This window comes from Nycticebus coucang, chromosome 8 (assembly GCF_027406575.1).
Source record: "Nycticebus coucang isolate mNycCou1 chromosome 8, mNycCou1.pri, whole genome shotgun sequence".
In the NCBI taxonomy this organism is placed as follows: domain Eukaryota; kingdom Metazoa; phylum Chordata; class Mammalia; order Primates; family Lorisidae; genus Nycticebus; species Nycticebus coucang.
This window is the reverse complement of record NC_069787.1, coordinates 100,452,541-100,474,931: the sequence shown is the minus strand read 5'-3', so window position 1 is coordinate 100,474,931 and position 22,391 is coordinate 100,452,541. Positions and strand designations below refer to the sequence as shown.

At 38.3% G+C, this 22,391-nt stretch overlaps 1 protein-coding gene and 1 non-coding gene across 6 annotated transcripts in view; both read left to right on the top strand.

The window, feature by feature from the left end:
• The window catches only part of TOPBP1 (DNA topoisomerase II binding protein 1), a 77,421-nt gene that overhangs the window by 35,033 nt on the left and 19,997 nt on the right, over positions 1–22,391 (top strand). For all 5 annotated transcript variants that reach the window (XM_053599587.1, XM_053599588.1, XM_053599589.1 and 2 more), the window contains 9 exons: positions 3,193–3,366; positions 3,456–3,565; positions 6,833–6,956; positions 7,832–7,978; positions 8,085–8,175; positions 10,720–10,912; positions 15,662–15,882; positions 18,363–18,529; positions 18,931–19,042. In XM_053599587.1, coding sequence (XP_053455562.1) covers positions 3,193–3,366; positions 3,456–3,565; positions 6,833–6,956; positions 7,832–7,978; positions 8,085–8,175; positions 10,720–10,912; positions 15,662–15,882; positions 18,363–18,529; positions 18,931–19,042 — 1,339 coding nt within the window. The remainder of the gene's footprint in view (positions 1–3,192; positions 3,367–3,455; positions 3,566–6,832; positions 6,957–7,831; positions 7,979–8,084; positions 8,176–10,719; positions 10,913–15,661; positions 15,883–18,362; positions 18,530–18,930; positions 19,043–22,391) is intronic.
• On the top strand, positions 4,849–4,952 carry LOC128592919 (U6 spliceosomal RNA). Its single transcript, XR_008382130.1, has one exon. It is a non-coding gene; the product is annotated as a U6 spliceosomal RNA (small nuclear RNA).

Sequence of the window (22,391 nt, the reverse complement as noted above, 5' to 3'; positions counted from 1 at the left end):
TGTAATCCCAGCACTTGGGAGGCCCAGGTAGGTGGATTGCCTGAGCTCACTGGTTTGAGACAGCCTGAGCCAGAGCAAGACCTTGTCTCTAAAAATAGCCAGGCTTTGTGGTGGGTGCCTGTAGTCCTAGCTACTCAGGAGGCTGAGACAAGAGAATCGCTTGAACCCCCAATAGTTTGATGTTGCTGTGAACTACGATGCTACAGCACTCTACCGAGGGTGACATAGTGAGACTCTGTCTCTCAAAAAAAAAAGCAACATTTTAATACTTTTTACTAATGTGTTTTGGAGCAGACTTATTATAAAGTTTATGGATATTCATCTCCAAAAAGTAAATACTAATTGATATCCAGGATAATTTTGTGCAAACTAAGTTTTTAGCTTTGGTCAGAATTCCATGGCCCACATGGGAAAAAAAGTCCTTAGGGCTAGGTGTGGTGGTTCATGCCTGTAACCCTAGCCCTTGGGAGGCCGAGGTAGGAGGAATGCCTGAGCTCACAGTTTCAAGACCCGCCTGAGCAAGTGTGAGACCCCATCTCTAAAAAATTACCAGGCATTGTGGCAGTCCCAGCTACTCAGGAGGCTGAGACAGAAGAATCACTTGAGCCCAAGAGTCTGAGGTTGCTGTGAGCTGTGACTTCACAGCACTCTACCAAAGGTGACAAAGTAAGACACTGTCTCAAAAAAAGAAAAAAAAAGTTTAATATTATAATGAACTAAAAATTCTGAGTGTCATGTGAAGAACTCTTGAAGTAACATTTTGTGTTGTTATTAACACCCTGCACTTATTGCTGTAAGACAGAGGAAAATCATGGTCTTGGGAACTTTTGCCTCTTCTTTGCTTGTTACTGATTTTTAAAAGCCAGTCAGCCTCCTTGGACTTCATTATTCCCAGCTATAACACATGGAGTAAATCTAGATGATCTCCAAAGTATCTCCAAAATATCTCACAGATATTTTTTTTTTTTTTTTTTTTTTGTAGAGACAGAGTCTCACTGTACCGCCCTCGGGTAGAGTGCCTGGCGTCACACGGCTCACAGATATTTTAAACAATAAATGAAATAATAGTAGGCAAAAGGAATAGTGGAAATATTTCTATATTCAGACTATTCTTTTACATACTTTGCGATAAGTTTTGCAGTAAAAAGTTGATATTTCCGAAGTAGTCTCAGTATAAAAAAACACATTTTAGGGCTCGGTACCCCGTAGCACAGTGGTTACAGCGACGGTCACATACACTGAGGTTGGTGGGTTTGAACCCAGCCTGGGCCAGCTAAATAACAGTGACAACTGCAACAAAAAATAGCCGGGTGTCATGGTGGGGACCTGTAGTCCCAGCTACCTTGGATGCTGAGGCAAGAGAAACTTTAAGCCAAGAGCTTGAGGTTGCTGTGAGCTGTGACGCCATGGCACTCTACCAAGGGCGACATAGTCTCTATCTCAAAACAAAACAAAAACATTTTAAAATTTCATTGTTTAGGGTGGTGTGGTGGCTCACACCTATAATCCTAGCAGTCTGAGAGGCTGAGGTGGGTGGATCTTTAGAGCTCAGTAGTTCCAGACCAACCTGAGCAAGAAGAGCAAGACCCTATCTCTGCTAAAAATAGAAAAATTAGCCAGATGTTGTGGCCAGTGCCTGTAGTTCCAGCTACTTGGGAGGCTAAGGCTAAGTTTTCTACTGTAAAACTTAGAATGCCAGGGCATTCTAGCCCGGGAAACAGAGTAAGACACTGTGTCAAAAAAAAAAAAAAAGAAGAATTGAGGGTAGGCGCTATCCCCACCAGTTATTAAAGACTCCTTTACAATTACAGTAATTAAGATAGCTTGTTATTGTCACCTAGTAATCAAATCAGTGCAAAAGAGTATATACCTCTTAGAAGAATTTATTATGTGACAAAAGTGGCATTCAAATCATAAAACTTATTAGCTATCTGAGAATACATTTGGGATTAAAGCTCACACTTTCCATCAGAATAAAGTTTAGATGATCAGATATTCAAACATAAGAAAGGAAGCCATAAAAATTCCAAAATAGGTCATAAGTTTGTTTTAAATCTCATTGTGGGGGAGACCTTTCAAACTGTAATATACACCCCAAAAGAAATTAAAGATTCATGAATTTAGTAGCATTAAAAAATTATCCATGGCAAAAATTTTACTTTAACAGGTGATTAGGAACCAATATGCAGATATTAGATCACAGTGGATATATGTACATACAAATACACGAATATAAAAATACATTCATAAAAGTGAATATTCAAAAGACAAAGGATCTATTAGAAAAATGGGCAAAAGATAGGAACAGATAGTTGTCACAAAAAGTTAGATACAAATAAAAAAATTATATAAAGATATGTAAGGTTATTCAGTTTAAGAGAATGGGAAATTAAAGCATACAGATAATATTTAGACAATCAGACAAAAAGAAAAATCAGATTGCCTACTATGCAGTCAAGCATGTTTGGACACTCTCATACTTTGCTGATGAGAATATAAAATTGGTAGATTTTAATATATTTTGCTCATAAAGTTCTGCTTACTCTTGTATATATAATCTGGTATGTGTACAAGGTTATTTGTTATATCATTATACTAGCAAAAGGTTATTAAGCTAAATACTCATCAGGATAGCCCAGGTTAAATACATTCTGATACATATATACATGGAGTAATATCCAAAAGAGAATGAACAAGTCACTTGGACAACAGGAGCCTCCTTTCAGGAGGGAACTGTAGATAATTTGGGCACAGAAATGTATTTTGTATTTTTGTAGGTTTTTTTTTTTACACAATTCTCAGCTCATTTAAACTTTTTAACTTTATGGTTCATATCCTGCTTATATCCATCTTTGCTTGTTTTCTTCAGTGTTTTTTTGGAACTTCAACTCTAAGAGTCAGAGGAAAACGGCAAGTACTGCTGAAAATGTCTGCTTGTTACTCTCTTTGAGCCAATATGCTGGACAGTGTGGAATTTTTTTCTTCATAGTATATAGATATAAATGATAGTTTGGTCTTTTTTTATTGTTTGGAGGAAAACCAGAGGTTAAACCATAATCCGTCCCCTTCTCTCTCTTTACCCTTTTTTTTCTTCTCTACCCTATTGGCCCCTCTTGCCTTCTCTCCCCCCCCGCCCCCCTTTTCTTTCTCTCCTCTTTCCTCCCTGTCTTTCCCTCTCCTCCCTATGTATAGGATGCACTTGCAGCCTTGGAAACCCCAAGAGGTCCTCGCCAGCAGAAAAGGAAACTCAGTACACCGCTCTCAGAAGTCATTATCCAAAACTTGAAGCTTGCTTTGGCAAATAGCTCTCGAAATGCTGTTGCTGTTTCTGCTAGCCCTCAACTGAAGGATGCCCGGTCAGAGAAGGTAGGATTAGTTCTCTTATTAAAAGGAGGCTTTAGATAAACAGTTTATATAATAATCATTGATCTGTTTCTTTTATTTTTCATGGACAGGAAGAAGCTCCAAAGCCACTCCACAAGGTAGTGGTATGTGTTAGTAAAAAACTCAGTAAGAAGCAGAGTGAACTAAATGAGATTGCAGCCTCCCTTGGAGCAGATTACAGGTAGTTGGCACATCTTTCTGTTGAGCAATAAAGCCTAAATTTATAAGGAAACCTAAAGCTGTGTGAGCATCGACAATGAAACATTTGCTTTTTAGTGTGTCATATTTTCAAAATCTCTCCAGTTTACTTTTAATTTGCCACATCCTTTGAAAATACTTTCTGACATATCAATTCATTCTTAGATGTGTATTTTTTAGGGTATATTCAACAAATATTTGAGAACCTATTTTTGTGCCCCTCACTCTAGAAACTTGGGATTCATAAATAATCAGTATAGTGTAAATGAATTCCTGTCTTCAAGGAGTTTATAGCTAGTCATATATCTGGATCTGAAATTAAGTTTTTTACCTTAATGATTTTAGATTAGCCCTTCTATGAGTGGTACTAAGTACTCTAAAGACCCTCCTGTATTAAGATGGTCTTTTCTGAGCATGCTTTAATTCATATCATTTTAAAGACTTTGGAGACAGATTATCAGATCTGCCCCCAACCTAAGAGTCTGTAGCACAGATGGCATCAGTACCAAGGATTGAGAGACTCTTGCATATCTCGTCCTGTCCTGAGTTGACTGTACCCTCCGCTATTGTAGTACTAGCTTTGTTGATCACTTATGTCCACCTATTTACAGACAGCATAATGGTTGGTTTTACAAATGGTGAACAGTTGGAGGGATGTGATTAGTTTTAAAGTTCTCTTTGGTAAGATGTATTTCAGGTAGTTTTCTATTTGATAAATTAGGTCAGATTATATTATGTGTAATAGGTATTTGTGGAGCTTTCTTAGTAGTAACTATATTTGTATTATTATATATTATATAATATTTATTATTTTATATAATATCTACTGTTACATAATTACCTGTTAATATATTACCCATTGCCAGTTGCTGAACATTATCTCATTTCATTCTCATAATAGCTCTATGACAAATATTAATGTATCTATTTGTCAAAATTGAATTTCCTTGGATTTTCTGTTCTTTTGTTGATGTTGTTTGTTCATTCGTTTTGGTGTCCCTGGGTGGGCTTGAACGATGGATTTTCTATTTGGATGTGGACTTCACGTAATACTTAAAAGGGAACATTTAGGATTATGTTTTTCTAAGATTTAAAATGCCAGTCCTCTAAATATAAGATAGAGCTGGGTATGGTGGATCATGCCTTTAATCCCAGCACTTTGGGAGACTCTGAGGCAGAAGAATCACTTCTGGTAGTGTGGAACTACCCTGGGCAACATAGTGAGAGAGCTATCTCTACAAAAAATTTTAAAAAAAGGGCGGCATGGTCACTTCGGCAGTACATATACTAAAATTGGACTGATACAGAGTAGATTAGCGTGGCCCCTGTGCAAGGATGACACGTAAATTTGTGAAGCGTTCCATATTAAAAAAAAAAAAAAGGACAGCGCCTGTGGCTCAAAGGAGTAGGGCACCAGCCCCATATGCCGGAGGTGGCGGGTTCAAACCCAGCCCTGGCCAAAAACTGCAAAAAAAAAAAATTTAAAAAAAATTAGTGTTGGGCAGCGCCTGTGGCTCAAAGGAGTAGGGCACTGGCCCCATATGCCAGAGGTGGACGGTTCAAACCCAACCCCGGCCAAAAAAAAAAAAAAAAAAAAATTAGTGATACATGCCTATAGTCCCAGCTACTTAGGAGCCTGAGGCAAGAAGATCACTTGAGCCTAGGAGTTTGAGCCTGCAGTGAGCTCATGTCACTGCTACTCCAGGCTGGGTGACAGAATGAGACTCTATCCAAAAAACAAAAAAAAAAATGTATTACTGAAATTCTATTACTAAATAGAATTTAACTGGTGAATTGAATTAAAGTTTAATATTATATCTCTTCTGAAATGGAATTTCTCAAACCTGGTAATTGATAAAAGTGGAGAGCCTTTTCTATGCAGAAGTTATGGTATTTACGTGTTAATAGGGTAATCACTTTTCATGTGAAGTTGTCCCAAATGTTTTCTTCCATTATATAGGACTAGACCATCTTGAAGAGATAATCTAATGTCTGCCACTATCAGATACCTAGGCCAGATCTTACCACTTTGATGTGGCATAAAGTGAGACTCTGTCTCTACAAAAAAAAAAAAAATGAAATTTTTAAGTATAACCTACCTACTTTTATAACTTTAGGAAATAAAAGTAAATCTAATGCCCTGTGATGCATAAGAGAAGTGGTACATAATAATAAAAAGAACGTATGTTCAGCATGTAAATGCTCAAGCCTTTACTATACTAGAAGACTATTGGAACAGTTATAAAGGATAAAGTGAGAATAATGGAACATGTGAAAGCCAGTGCTTCATTGAAGGCATCAATTATTACTAAGAAGCATAGAGGATTAATTATCAATATGGAAAGGTTATTAGTGATTTGGTTAGAAGACTAAAATAAGCATAACATTCCTATTAGCCTAGGAATCAAAAGAAAGAACACAAAAGTTTCCATAACTTATTATTACAGTATAGGGGTATTAACATTATTACAGTATTACACTATTATTATTACCACGTATGACCCATTATAGTATTATTATTACCATATATGCGACGTTCTCCAGGGATTCAAGTTACATACAAATCTGACCTAAAGATGCTCTCAGGAACATACCTCCTCTGTAACCCTGGGACCACCTGTACCTTTTTTAATATTTTATTTATTATTATTTTTTTGAGGCAGAGTCTACTCTGTTGCCCTGGATAGAGTGTCATGGCATTATAGCTCACAGAAACCTCAAACTTCTGGGCTCAAGTGGTCCTGTCGCCTCAGCTTCCCAAGTAGCTGGGACTACAGGCACCATCACAACACCTGGCTATTTTTATTTATTTATTTACTTATTTTTTTTTAGAAAAAGGGGGGTCTTTCTCTTGTTCAGGCTGGTCTGGAACTCCTGAACTCAGGTGATCCACCTGCCTCTGCCTCCCAAAGTACCCACTTGTACTTTAATATTAATATAAAATTATACTATACAAGAAAAGTAAAACAATTCAAAAAAGTATACAGAGGAAAGTAATATTTTAAAGAATACCCTTCTAAGACTCTTTCTACATTTATAGCCTATGGTATATGTTGCATAAAATTAATCAGAATTATTACAGTATATGTTGCATAAAATTAATCAAAATAATAGAGCCTATCATTTTAATGTTTTTGCTTATTTTAGTTCTGAAAGGTTTGTGATGGTCAGAATATTCTGTTCATAATGAATAATGATCATCTTTAAGATGGATATTTCTTTGTTCTTTATTTGTATTTCATTGTTACAGGTGGAGTTTTGATGAAACGGTGACTCATTTCATCTATCAAGGGCGACCGAATGACACCAATCGAGAATATAAATCTGTAAAAGAGAAAGGAATACACATTGTTTCAGAACACTGGCTTTTAGATGTAAGCAACACTTTTTTCTCTTCTCTGTTAATTGGAAATGCGTAAAATTTTTTTCAGAGCACAATCTGAAGAGTTTCAGTGTATGGAAACAAGTTTGATAATCTTGTTAAACTGTGTGTATTTCATTTTTTTTTGCCATCAAAAACCTAAACACTTTTAGTCCTTAAATACTTAACAGATCTTTAATGAATACTCTTTCTGATTCTCCCAATTCCTTTTACTAATTAAACATGATAGAATGAGGCTGGGTGAGGTGGCTCACACCTGTAAACCTAGCACTCTGGGAGGCTGAGGCGGGAGGATCTTTGAGGTCCTGAGTTCGAGAACAGCCTGAGCAAAATGAGACCCTGTCTTTACTAAAAATAGAAAAATTAGCTGGGTGTTGTGGTGGGTGCCTGTAGTCACAGCTGCTCTGGAGGGTGAGGCAGGAGGATTGCTTAAACGGAGTTTGAAGTTGCTGTTGGCTAAGCTGAGGCTATGGCACTCAAGCCTGGGTAACAGTGAGATATTTTTCTCAAAAAAAATAATACGAATGGAAATTTTATAATTTGAGGAAAATTAATTTAACATACCATTACAGTTAAAACTGTGTCCCTCCCTGTCCCCGTATATTCTGCAGTGTAATCAATAACTTGGCAAAAGCAGAGAAATAATTAGATTGTATACATTGGTAGATATGATATTTAAAAAGTGAAGATAATTAGTCATTTGTATCATAAGAATTTTTCAGTGTAAACTACTTTTTAAAACTTTAATTTTGTGAACTTTTGCCATCTTACAATACTATAATGTATTGGTTGTCCTTTTCCTTCTTAAAATCTTCTATTCATTAAGATTTTTTTAGTTCTGTTTTAAAGCACACCATTATATTGCAGTGTGCCCAAGAATATAAGCATCTTCCTGAATCTCTTTACCCACTTACTTACAATCCCAAAATGAGCTTGGATATCAGTGCAGTGCAAGATGGCAGAGTCTATAATAACCAACGACTCCCAGCAGTCTCTACAGCAAAAGATGATGAGGTAAGTAATAGGGAAGATACATTTACCACTGCCTAAACTGAATTTGTATTATATATTTCTATACAGCAGCTTGTTTTGAGAAATTGTAATTTTTCTTTTTCAATAGCCTTTAGAAGAAAATGATATAGGGAACATAACAACCGATAATAAAGAATCAGCACCACCACCTGGAAATGGAGGGAATGACTGTAAAGGAGGTATAATATCTTAAACAACAAACATTCTTTATAAATGTGTATTTTTCACATGGAATGCTTCCTTTATTATTATATGGAAATATAAAATTATTTTTCTGTACCTAGTGTTACCCTTGTTATTTTGTAACCTTCAATTCCTGATCAACCCTGGGTTTTTGTGTTGGACTATGTAATTATAACCATGCCTCTGGTTCCCATTAAAAATCATCGTTTTACTTTAAAAAAAAAAAATTTTTCACTAAAAACAAGGAAAGCATGTGTTGAGGATTGATTTGAAGTTCCATGCTGATTATTAAATAATAATTGGCAGAGCTTTAAGTGATATATGAGGCTTGTGAGATTTATGGAATTGGATGTTGTACAGAGTTATGCTGTAACTTAATTCCATAAAAAGTAGGTGGGAAAAGATTTAAAAATACAAACAAAAAATAGTAAGTGGAGTTGATGATTTTTAAAAATTTTTTTCTTTGGGCGGTGCCCATAGCTCAGTGGGTAGAGTGCTGGCCACATATACCAAGAGTGGCAGGTTCGAGCCCGGCCTGGGCCTGCCAAATGACAACTGCAACAAAAAAATAGCCGGTCATTGTGGCTGATGCCTGTAGCCCCAGCTATATGGGAGGCTGAGGCAAGAGAATCGCTTAAGCCTAAGAGTTTGAGATTGCCGTGAGCTGTGACGCACTCTACCTAGGGCGACATAGTGAGACACTGTCTCAAAAAAAAAAATTTTTTTTTCCTTTTGTCTAGTTCTTTTGAATGATTTTTTAAAAGTTGTATGTATAATAAAGCCAAGTGAACGTGTTAAAATAATGAAGTTTCAGAAGGAGCTATGAAGAGTTTCTTCCACTCTTGTCTCCAGACTATCTTAGGTTCTTCTGCAGCTGTTTGTGCATGTGGAATCATAAATGTTTGCTCTTTTTTCACTTTACAAACAAAAACCTAAATAGTATGAATGTTTTATACCTTGATCTTTTTCTTCTTTTTTAACAGTTAAACTTGAGAAGTGTTTCATATTGGTAGATAAGAAGCTTCTTCTGTCTTTTTCTTTTTATGACAGCCGTATAGATGGCCCTGCTCTGTTTAGCCATCCATTGTTGATGGGCAGTTAGGTTATTTCTAATTTCTTGCTTAGATAGTGCTGAAAATACTGCTGCACTGAATAACCTTATGTACAGAAGTGTCCTCTTTTTAATAGATTAATATTTTGTTTTCTTTTCTTTCTTTCTTTTTGAGACAGAGTCTCACTGTGTTGTCCTCAGTAGAGTGCCATCGCATCACAGCTCACAGCAACCTCAAACTCTTGGGCTTAAGTGATTGTCTTGCCTCAGCCTCCCTACAGGCGCCCACCACAACACTTGGCTATTTTTTTGTTGTTGTTGTTGTCATTGTTGTTTAGCAGGCCCGGGCCAGGTTCAAACACGCCAGCCCTGGTGCATGCAGCCAGTACCCTAACCACTGAGCTGTAGGCACCGAGCCAATATTTTCTGTTTTCCTTACTCAGTCAGTCTACCAAAGCTTTCCATATCACTTATCTATTTAGTTAGTCCCACTCTATATTCATTCCAGAAATATTTAATACCTACTCCAATGTCTAGTCTATAAAGAAACCAAAGATAAATGATAAATATAGTTATCCCTTAGTATCTGCAAGGGATTGGTTCAGGACCCACTTTGGATACCAAAATCACAGATGCTCAATTCCCTTATACAAAATGGCATAGGATTTGAATATAACCTGTGCACATTCTCCACTATACCTCATTTTTTGGACTTTTTTGTTGGTTTTAGAGACAGGGTGTTGCTCTATTTCCTGGGCTAAGTGTAGTGATGCAGTCATAGCTCTCTGTAGTCTTGAACTCCTGAGCTCAGGCAATCCTCATGCTTCTGCCTCCCAAGCAGGTGGGACTATAGGCACATACCACCATACCTAGTTACCTTTTTTTTTTTTTTTTTAAGAGATAGGGTCTCACTGTTGCCCAGGCTGGTATGGAATTCCTTTCCTCAAGCCATCCCCCTGCCTTGGCCTCCCCAAATGCTGGGATTATGGGAATAAATGACCACACCTGGTCTTTTTTTTTTTTTTTCCTTTTCAAATATTTTCCATCATGATTAATTGAATCCACAGATAGAGAACTATATGCATGGATACAGAGGGCTGACTATGTTGTGGTCTGTGTTTTCAAGAACTGTTGGGGAAAATCAGACATAGATACACAGATGACTGTAATGCATCTTAAGAGTGTAGAAGACCATGAGAGAAAGTCAGAAGCAGGCAGGAAGCTGTATAAAAGGGGTAATCACTACAGATAAAATGTCTTCAAAGTGCTTCCTAATTATTTCCTATATAGTCCTTACGTAATAGTAAGGGTTGCCTTTATGTTCTACAGTATTTATAACCTAAGGACATTTAATATAGCCTATAGTGAGTATTCAGTAAATGTCAAATCAATAAATGTGTGTTCAGCCAGGTCTAGACAAAATAGTTAATGTAAGATAAGATAAAAAACAGAATCTTACCTTGATTGATCTATTTGTGTTTGTTTCAAGCTCTGACACAGACATTGGAGATGAGAGAGAACTTTCAAAAGCAGTTGCAGGAGATCATGTCTGCAACATCACTAGTGAAACCCCAAGGGCAAAGGACTTCTCTTTCAAGGAGTGGTTGTAACAGTGTTTCTTCAACCCCTGATAGCACTCGCTCTGTTCGAAGTGGGCGAAGTAGAGTCCTGGAGGCACTGAGGTGTGTAGCTGTCATGAATGGGTCCAACCTGCTGACTTGGTTCCATGAGTTAAGCCTAATTTAGCTTTTTTTTCCCCCCCAATAAGCAGTAGAGAAAAGGTTTACAATATCAAGACCAGTGAAACGGTTATACGACTGTGCCTTATTCAGCCCAAGCAATAAATACTATATTCCAATGTTATCTACTAGTTTGGCCCTCTGGTGACTAGGTTTTCCTTTTTCTCCTTCCCTCCCTTACTCCGAGCAATCCTAGAATTCTAACTCAGAGGCAAGTAGCAGACATAGAGTCTGTACCTGCTTCAAAGTAAAATGAAGCACTTTTGCCCCTGGTAGAGTGCCATGGCATCACAGCTCACAGCATCCTCAAACTCTTAGATTCAAGTGATCCTCAGCCTCCCAAGTAACTGGGACTATAGGCACCTTCCACAGCCTGGCTGTTTATAGAGACAGGGTCTTGCTTTTGCTCAGGTTGGTCTCAAACTCCTGAGCTCAAGTGGTCCACCTCCTAGAGAGCTAGGATTACAGGCATGAGCCACCGAGTCTGGCTCCTGTAATTAAAACTTTATTACCTTCTCTGAGAAAAATAATTTTAAAATCCAGATTGAGAGTTAGGTGTAGTAGCTCATGCCTGTAATCCCAGCACTCTGGGAGGGCGAAGCTGATGGATTGCTTGAGCTCAGGAGTTCAAGACCAGCCTGAGCAAGAGCAAGACCCTGTGTCTACTAAAAATAGAAAAACTAGCCAGGCATTGTAGTGGGCGCCTATCGTCCCAGCTACTCGGGAGGCTGAGGCAAGAGGAGCACTTAAGCCCAAGAGTTTGAGGTTGTTGTGAGCTATGATGCCACAGACCTCTACCCAGGATGACAGAGTGAGGCTTTATCTCAAAAAAAAAAAAAGAAAGAAAGAATAAAGATCCAGATTGAGGCTAGGCGTGGTGACTCACACTTTAATCCTAACACTCTGGGAGGCTAAGGCAGGAGAACTGCTTGAGCTCAGGATTTCAAGTCCAACTTGAGTAAAAGCAAGACCCTATCTCTACTAAGACCAAGAGTTTGAGGTTGCTATGAGCTATGATGCCACAGCACTCTACCGAGGGTGACATGATAAGATTCTCCCTCAAAAATAAAAAAAAGAAAAAGATCCCTTGAGGCCAAGACTTTGAGATTGCTGTGAGTGAGGCTGATACCATGGTGCTCTAGCCCAGGTGAGAAAATGTGACTCTGTCTCAAAAAGAAAAAAAATAATAAAATATATACATCCAGTACCTCATTTGAAATGGATGCAGTGAGGAAAAAAAAAGAAATGAATTTCAGTGGGCAGTTCTCTCTGTTCTTTGGTATTAAACAGTAGGTGCACATATATAAAATGGTTATTTCTTATCAGAACTTTGTGTGGATTTTTTTTTTTTTTTTTTTGAGACAGAGTCTCACTCTGTCACTCTGGGTAGAGTGCCATGGTGTCATAGCTCACAGCAACTTCAGACTCTTGGGCTTAAGCAATCCTCTTGCCTTACCCTTCTAAGTAACTTGGACTACAGGTGTGCATCACCATGCCAGGCTAGTTTTTCTATTTATAGTAGAGACAGGGTCTCACTTTGCTCAGGCTGGTCTCAAACTCCTAAGCTCAGATGATCCACCCGCCTCTCAGAGTGATAGGATTACAGGTGTGGGCCACCGGCACATTAATCTTCTTTAAAAATTTATCTTCTAGGAAAAATGAATATAGTTTTTAGTGTGATGTGACTTTTAAGTTTAGTAGCATAACTTCGTCTTTTTCCTGAAAGAAGAAAAATCTCAAATTGTGTAATGGGCATTATTGACTTAATTTTTTTTTTTTTTTTTTTGAGACAGAGTCTTACTGTCAACCTGGGTAGAGTGCTGTGGTGTCATAGCTCACAGCAACCTCAAACTCTTGGGCTCAAGAGATCCTCTTGCCTCAGCCTCCTGAGTAGCTGGGACTAAGGTGTGTACCACCACACCTGACTGGTTTTTCTGTTTTTCAGTATAGACAGGGTCTTTCTCTTGCTCAGGCTGGTCTCAAACTCCTGAACTCAGGCAATCCACCTGCTTCATCCTCCTAGAGTGGCTAGGATTACAGGCGTGAGCCCACCGTAACTGCCCAGCCATAGACTTACATCTTCAATTGATTAATTGAACTATGCATTTACCTTATAATTAATGTGTGTTACTGAGCAAAGTGGTTTTTTGTTTAATATACTTCAGATTATGTTGTATCATTATAGACAACCTAAATCCTGTTTCAAGTCAGAGAAAATAAATATACTCTGAAAATAAAAGGCTGTTTTCCTTGCTTCCTTGTTTTTGAGGCAAAGTAACCCTTGGGAGTACTATCAGATGTGGTGAATTAATTTAACTAAGAATGAAATACTTATGTAATATATATAGACGCATATATTTAAAGAAAATAGTAAGAATTCTATTTATTTTAAAATGAAATTATTAATTGTGCCATAAAATGTATTTTACTATAATTCAGAATATGGCTAGTCTACCTTAGTCTGTGAGATGGATGATTACCAAACATTTTTTTCTTATAAGGCACCCCCTACAGTAAACTTTTCATATAATTTCAAGTGTTTAAAAGACAACTACTATTAAGCAGAGTTACCACAGTTTTCTAAATATGACCATGTTTTCCTAACATATACTTAAGAAAAATCTCACTTAAAAAACATTTTTTTTTTTAGTTATTAGATATACAGCTGGAGAAAAATCTCATTTTTAAATGCAGCGGCCATGTTAGAACTTTTTATTATTTATTTATTTATTTTGAGACAAGAGTCTCACTTGGTCACCCTTGGTAGAGTGCTGTGTTGTCATAGCTCTCGGCAACCTCAGATTCCTGGGCTAACCTCAGATTCCTCGGCTTAAGCGATTGCTTGCCTCAGCCTCCCCAGTAGCTGGGACTACAGGCACCCGCCACATCACCCGACTATTGTATAGAGACAGGTCTTGCTCTGACTCAGGATGGTCTTGAACCTGTAAGCTCAGGCAATCCACCTGCCTTGGCCTCCCAAGTGGGATTATAGGCGTTGAGCCACCATGCCCAGCCTGTTAGAACTTTTAAAAATTTTCTTTTTTTTTTTTTTTTGAGACAGAGTCTTACTATGTCACCCTTGATAGAGTGCTATGGCATCACAGCTCACAGCAATCTCAAACTCTTTGGCTCAGCCTCCCTAGTAGCTGGGACTATAGGCGCCTGCCACAATGCCTGGCTGTTTTTTATTATTGCTGTTTGTTTAGCAGGCTTGGGCTGGGTTCCAACCCACCATCCCTGGTGCCTAACAGCTGAGCTACGGGCACTGAGCCTAAAATATTTCTTGACAACATTAAGACTTTCCTCTTTGAAGTATTAAATATATAGACATTTAGTCAAAATATGTATTTAATATTCTAGCTAAAAACAGCTATGTTTCTGAGAGAATTTTTTTACTGTATTTATATATGCCAATGTTTTATTATATTGTAGCATACTATAAATTGGAGCATTATGGTAGATTGTCTTTGAAGGCATTTTCCCATAGTTTTTCATTCTGAAAGCATTTAGTTCTAATATTCAATGAGATTCCAATTTTTCAGATTATGCTGTATAATATGTTTATGTCTATTTACCTTAATATTATCTATGTGTATTTTGGTTATCTACCTATATATTTTAAAAATATTTATTCTCTAACCCTCCTAAGTCATTTTTTAATATGGCATAAATCATAGCTTTAGCTTGTTTTCTCCAGTTTATCTGCCTGATTTAATACACATCAATTTTTGCTTTTTATTATTTTTATACATTGTACTCACTTATGTGGTTATTTTCCATATAAATTTGAGTATTTTGAGAATCTATATTCTTTTTGTTTTCTTTTTTTTAGAGACAGAGTCTTACTTTGTCACCCTTGGTAGAGTGCTGTGGCATCACAGCTCACAGCAACCTCCAGCTCTTGGGCTTAGGCCATTCTCTTGCCACAGCCTCCCGAGTAGCTGGGACCACAGGCACTTGCCACAGTGCCCGGCTGTTTTTTTTGTTGTTGTTGTTGCAGTTTGGCCGGGGCCAGGCTTGAACCTGCCACCCTCGGTATATGGAGCCAGCGCCCTACTCACTGAGCCACAGGTGCCACCCGAGAATCTATATTCTTATACATTTGTCTATATTTCTCTTTTATATTCATATATAAATATTTTTTGTTATTTCTTTATTGTTTAATGAAAATTTTGTTAGTGTAAAATCTATTTTTTAAGTTGAGAAACATTTTTAAAAGAAAGTATTTCCCTAGGTTCATTTATTCAATAATTTATTTATGTATTTATTTATTTTAATTTGAGACAGTCTTACTTGGTCACCCTTGATAGAGTGCTGTGGCGTCATAGCCCACAGCAGCCTCAAACTCTTGGGTTTAAGCGATTCTCTTGCCTCAGCCTCCTGAGTAGCTGGGACTACAGGTGTCTGCCACAAAGCCTGGTTATTTTTAGAGATGGGGGTCTCGCTCTTGCTCAGGCTGGTCTCAAAGTTGTGAGCTCAAGCAGTCCACCTGCCGCGGCCTCCTAAGTTCTAGGATTACAGGTGAGGGCCACCTCTCCCGGCCAGTATTCAGTAAATATTTTTTAACATCTAACTGTGTGTTAGATGGTTGACGTAAAGGTGAATCACACTTTTTGTGATTTAACTTATGGACTTTATGAGTTTGGATTTTATTGTGGCTGTTTATTTACAATTGTCACTTTTGTTCCTTAGGCAGTCTCGTCAAATGGTACCTGATATCAACACAGAGCCCTCCCAAAATGAACAGATAATTTGGGATGACCCTACAGCAAGGGAGGAGAGAGCAAGGCTTGCAAGCAATTTGCAGTGGCCTAGTTGCCCCACACAATACTCTGAGCTTCAAGTTGATGTTAAAAAATTAGAAGATTCTGCTTTCCAAGAGCCTTTACATGATTTGGAAATTGCCGAACAGGGTAACAAGAAAGAAATCTGTTCTTTGTATTCAGTACCTGTTGATACTTGATACAGATTGATACAGATAAGCTTGCTATGGTTGTAAAATGCAAATGATAAACTTTCTAAATATTTCTGATTTGGGTTTAAATGTAAGAGAAAGTTAATTTATTAATTAAGGTACTTATAATTTGGTAGTTATAATTTGGGTAGTGCCTATGGCTCCAGTGGGTAGGGTGCCGGCCCCATATACTGAGGGTGGGAGGTTTGAACCCGGCCCCAGCCAAACTGCAACAAAAAAATAGCCGGGTGTTGTGTCGGGCGCCTGTAGTCCCAGCTACTTGGGAGGCTGAGGCAAGAGACTTGCCTAAGCCCAGGAGTTGGAGGTTGCTGTGAGCTGTGATGCCATGACACTCTACTGAGGGTGATAAAGTAAGACTCTGTCTCTAAAAAAAAAGAAAAAAACCAAAGGTACTTATAATTTATTAAGTGAAAAATACATTTTGATCCTTAAATTTGGAAATTTAGAATTAGGTATTTTTTCCAGGCATGGTTTTCACCATCGTTCTTTCATTCTATTTCTGTTTGTGTTTGTGCAGTTAATGCTTGGTTTTTCTCCCTGTCACCTTATTTTCTTTAACTCTTCTGAATTCTGGCCATCACATTACCTTTATTTGTTCTTCATATTACAAGAGTTTCTTTCTGAATTCTCTTTTTTTTTTTTTTTATAGAGACAGAGTCTTACTTTATGGCCCTCGGTAGAGTGCCGTGGCCTCACACAGCTCACAGCAACCTCCAACTCCTGGGCTTAAGCGATTCTCTTGCCTCAGCCTCCCGAGTAGCTGGGACTACAGGCGCCCGCCCCAACGCCCGGCTATTTTTTGGTTGCAGTTTGGCCGGGGCTGGGTTTGAACCCGCCACCCTCTGTATATGGGGCCGGTGCCTTACCGACTGAGCCACAGGCGCCGCCCTTCTCTTTTTTTTTTTTTTTTTGAGACAAAGTCTCACCCTGTCACCCTATGTAGAGTGCCATGGCGTCATCACAGCTCACAGCAACCTCAAACTCTTGGGCTCAAGTGATCCTCTTGCCTCAGCCTCGGAGTAGCTGGGACTACAAGCATGCACCATCACACCTGCCTAGTTTTTTCTATTTAGTAGAGTTAGGGGCTCTTGCTCTTGCTCAGGCTGGTCACAAACTTGTGAGCTCAAGCAGTCTATCTGCCTTGGGCTCCCAGAGTGCTAGGATTACAGGTTTGAGCAATTGCACCTGACCTATTTTTTTCTTTCTTCAGCTTCACATTGAAAAGAGAATGCTTCCTTTCTCTTGTTTCCCTGTCTCTTCTTTTTCACATTTCATAATTATTTCTCTGTTAAAGATGTAGATTTATTCCAAGTGTAGAATTGCTGTCATTTTACAAACTCTGGTTACATTTTATTGATAAAAGGTTAGTATTGATAAAAAGAGTAGGAAAAAGCCCACTGATAAAACATGCCCTTTTAAAGCTAATTATAAGCTCTAGAAATAGGATACTTTTTTTTTGAGACAAGAGTCTCACCATGTTGCCCTTGGTAGAGTGCTGTGGCATCACAGTTCACAGCAACTTCCAACTCTTGGGCTTAAGTGATTCTCTTGCCTCAGCCTCCCAAGTAGCTGAGATTACAGGCACACGCCACAATGCCCAGCTATTTTTTGGTTGCAGTTGGTTTAGCTGGCCCAAGCCGGGTTTGAACCTGCCACCCTTGGTGTATGTGGCTGGTGCTGTAACTGCTGTGCTATGAGCGCCAAGGCAGGATACTTTTTTTTTTTTTTGAGACATAGTCTCACTCAGTCACCCTGGGGTTGAGTGTCATGGCAGCACAGCTCACAGCAACCTCATATTCTTTTTTTTTTTCTTGAGAGAGTTTCACTTTGTCACCTCTGATAGAGTGTAGTAGCGTCATAGCTCACAGCAACCTCAAATTCTTGGGCTCAAGCGATCCTCTTGCCTCAGCCTCCTGAGTAGCTGGGACTACAGGTGCTTGCCACAATACCTGGCTATTTTTAGAGACGCAATCTCTCTCTGGCTCAGGCTGGTCTCAAACCTGTGAGCTCAGGCAGTTTACCTGTCTCAGCCTCCCAGAGTGCTAGGATTACAGGCGTGAGCCACCGTGCCTGGCAACCTCATATTCTTGAGCTCAAGAGATCCTTTTGTCTCAGCCTTCCAAGTAGCTGGGACTTCAGGTGCCTGCCACAAGGAGTGTCTAGGTTTTCTATTTACAGTAGAGATGGGGTCTTGCTTTTGCTCAGGCTGGTCTCAAATTCTTGAGCTCAGATAATCCACCTGCCTCAGACTATCAAAGTACTAGGATTATAGGTCCTTTTTACAGGATTACAGATCCTTTTTACATTCCAGAGTCTGTATTTAACTTCATCTTGGCTAAGAAAGTAGAGAATATTTTCTAGAATTTGTTCTTGGTTGTATTTGAATAATATCACACTGCCGCGTTTTATTGCTCTCAGTTGTCTGTGACCCTGGAAACATATGTGTGACTGAAGCCCCAGAACACTTGATCTCTGAAGAGCTGGAAATGCCAATAAAAGACAGCCACCTTATCCCTACTCCTCAAGCCCCCAGTATTGCCTTCCCTCTCGCCAACCCACCTGTGGCTCCACAACCTAGAGAAAAGGTTTGTTCATCTTTGGCATAGTGAAAGGGCTTTTAGATGTTGCTATTATGCTGTATTAGAAATTTGTTGATGTCACTATCATGGATTCATCAAATGTTGAAATTATATTTCTTTGCATTGTATTATTTGTATATTTGATAACTTAGAAGACTGAAAGGGAAGAGAGGAGGTTTGGTAAGTTGTCACCTAATGGGCATAATGTAAGGGTGTATGACACCTCCTGGGTGAAAGGCTCAACTACAACTTGGACTTTACCTAGCAGATGCAGATAATGTTACTTAACTGTATGTACTCTTATATTAATCTGAAGTTTAAAAAAGACTGAGTAAAATCACTTTAAAAGAACTGTATGCCTGATAATTTTAATGTCAATTTTTTCTAAAATAAAACTTTCATTCCAGATTATAGCAATAGAGGAGACACATGAAGAATTAAAGAAACAGTACATATTTCAGTTGTCATCGCTGAATCCTCAAGAACGTATTGATTATTGTCATTTGATTGAAAAACTAGGTACTAATATTTTACTTAAATCAAAAATTCTCAAATAGTAACCTTTGGAAGTCAAATGTAGTAAATATTGATATGTCTAAGGTCTGGAAATTGAGAAAAAGAATATGGGTAACTTTTCTAAGACATTGAGTCAGCATTGGAGCTTTGATTTTTATAAAGCATTGATCTAAATCTAAAGTCATTGAGTCATGGAATTTAAAGATTAAAATTGAAATGAACAGTTAACGTTTAAAAATCTTCCGTGCTGCTTTGAGCATTTGTTCAATGATGAACCTTTGACAAAAATCAACAAAATTATAGACTTAGAATAGAAATAAAACCACATTTTAATGAATGTGGTAGTGATATCTAGGGAGGAGCCTCTTCTTATAAAACATTATTCTTATTCTACTAGTTCTAGAAGCAGCATACTAGAAGAGTAACCTGGTGTGCTTTAACACCACTGTCCAGTAAAAATAGAATGTGAGCTACATGTCATTAACATTTTCTAAAAAGTGAAAAGAAGCAAGTAAAATTAAGGGTATATTTTATTTAACCCATTATATAGAAAATTCAGCATATAATCAGCATACAATATTAGTGAGGTATTTTACATTTTTTTTTTAGTAAGTCTTTGAATCTGGTATACATTTTACATTTCTAGCACATATCAGTTTGGACCAGCTGTGCTCCCGTTTTTTGTTTTTCTTAGAGAGAGGGTCTCACTGTTGCCCAGGTATAGTGTGATGGCACAATCATAGCTCACTGCAGCCTCAGACTCCTAGACTCAAGCAATGCTCCTGCCTCAGCCTCGTAAGTAGCTGGGACTACAGGTGCACACCAGTGTGCCTGACACATTTCAAGTGTCTGATAGCTGTGTTTCTGGTGCTATGCATTAGACAGTGGGGTTGGGAAGATTATAACAAGAGAACTTAATCTGACAGCTTGACACAGAAAACATTAAGAAATAATGGTTGTGGCTCGGCGCCTGTGTCTCTAGTGGCTAAGGTGCCAGCCACATGCACCTGAGCTGGCGGGTTCAAATCCAGCCCGGGCCTGCCAAACAACAAGATGGCTGCAACCAAAAAAATAGCTGGGCATTGTGGCAGGCGCCTGTAATCCCAGCTGCTTGGGAAGCTGAGGCAGGAGAATCGCTTGAGCCCAGGAGTTAGAGGTTGCTGTGAGCTGTGATGCCATGGCACTCTACCCAGGGTGACAGCTTGAGGCTCTGTCTCAAAAAAAAAAAAAAAAAAGGAAAAGAAATAATGGTTGTTTTTTAATAGTGGTCCTGAGTCATCAAGGAAAGATCAAATGTATTTAATGCTATTTTTTAAAGAACATGGAGACCTATGATAACTTTTTTTTTTAAGGTCTCTGTCAAATATGGTTGTACACTTAAAAAACTGTTTCTTCTTGGAAACTTTACTTACATGGAACACTTTACCTGATAAATTAGTTGGGGTTATAAGTCAGAATTGCTAAGCTTTACTCACCAAAATGAAAGTGTCTTTAAGTGTGTAGCTCTTACAGACTTTTTCATCTCTGCAAACTTTGAACAAGAGTTGTAGTAATTAGGATTAGAAGAGGAGCGGAGGTAGATGATTACAGACTGCGCTGGAATTGGGAGTCTGTGACTTGCAGGGGTCCTCAAACTTTTTAAACAGGGGGCCAGTTCACTGTCCCTCAGACCGTGGAGGGCCGGACTATAGTTTAAAAAAAAAACTATGAACAAATTCCTGTGCACACTGTTTGAAGTAAGAAAACAAAACTGGAACAAATACAATCACACCGCCTGTGTGGCCCATGGGCCGAAGTTTGAGGACCCCTGAGGTTTTCTGATATTAGAATGCAAAGAGACATTACAATGCTATTGTATCCAGCACTTCATTTATAAATACAGCAACTGTGGCCAACTGATAAATAAATAAATAAATTTTTATTTATTTAATAGACTGAAATAAATCAGTCTATTGTATTGTCTGGGTCACAGAGTAAGTTTTCAATGTAGAACTAGAAGTTGATATTAATATGAAATTAGTCCTTGTTTTTTTGTCACTCTGTGATCCTGAGTAAGTTACACTCTCAGTTTCTTCTTGTATAAATGAAGATGATGGATTGGGAGGTTAAAAGAGTTAATAATCTAGACCACTTATAATAGTTCCTGGCATATAGTATATGCTCAAAATATGTTGCTGCTGTTATTAGAGTCATCTGTAAATCATGAGTAGAGTTTGAATGCTTTGTTACCATCTTAAGAAGTCCTTGATATAACTCTGCCTAACCACTAGTGAGCCTCTAAAGTGTAGGTCAGTAGCCACACTTATATAGCTTGTATTACTTACGCCTTCCTTCTTTTCTCAAAGTCAGGTTTCATACACATATGTGTATATCCAAGAAGTAGCTCAGGGGAAAAAATGTTCATTTATTGCTATTCCATCTCTTATTTATATGTTTTCCTCCAAAGCTTCCAGGTTGATCTACTGATCATATTTCTATTCACAGAAAAATTGAGCAAGGATTTAGTATTGAGACAGCAAAGAATTGTTATCAATTATAGTAGATCTGATAATGGCATTGTGGTTATTTAAGAAAATTTCCATATATTAAAAATGCATACTCAAATATATAGGGGTTAAGTAACATGATGTCTAGAATTTGTTTTAAAATAGTACAGCTAGAAAGGGGGAAAAGTAAAAGTTGCAATTTTTTTTTTTTGAGACAGAGTCTCGCTAGGTCACCTCGGTAGAATGCTGTGGCATCACAGCTCACAGCAACCTCAGACTCTTGGACTCAAGCGAATCTCTAGCCTCGGCCTCCCTAGTAGCTGGGATTACAGGCTCCAGCCACAGTGCACAGCTATTTTTTGTTGCAGTTCTCATTGTTGTTTTAGCTGGCCCGGGCCGAGTCTGAACCTGTCAACCTCAGTGAATGTGACTGGTGCTGGTAACCACTGTACTATGGGTGCCAAGCCAAGGTTGCAAAATTTTGACCTAGGTGGCTAGCGTATTTAAGTCTTTGAATCTGGTACACATTTTACATTTATAGCACATCACAGTTTGTTCGTTTTACTATCTTATCTACTTTTGTATTTAAATTTTTCATAATAGACTGGGTGCAGTGACTCATGCCTGTAATTCTAGCACTTTGTGGGGCTGAGGCAGGAAGATCACTTGTCCAGGAGTTTAAGACCAGCCTAGGCAACTACCTAGAGAGACTCCTCTCTTTATCAAAAAAAAAAAAAGAAAAAGAAAGAAAGGGATGGTGGCATGCCTTAAGACCTACTCAGAAGGCTGAGGCGGGAGAATTGCTTGAGCCCAGAAATTTGAGGCTGCAGTGAGCTGTGATCTCTACTGCACTCCAGCTTAGGGTA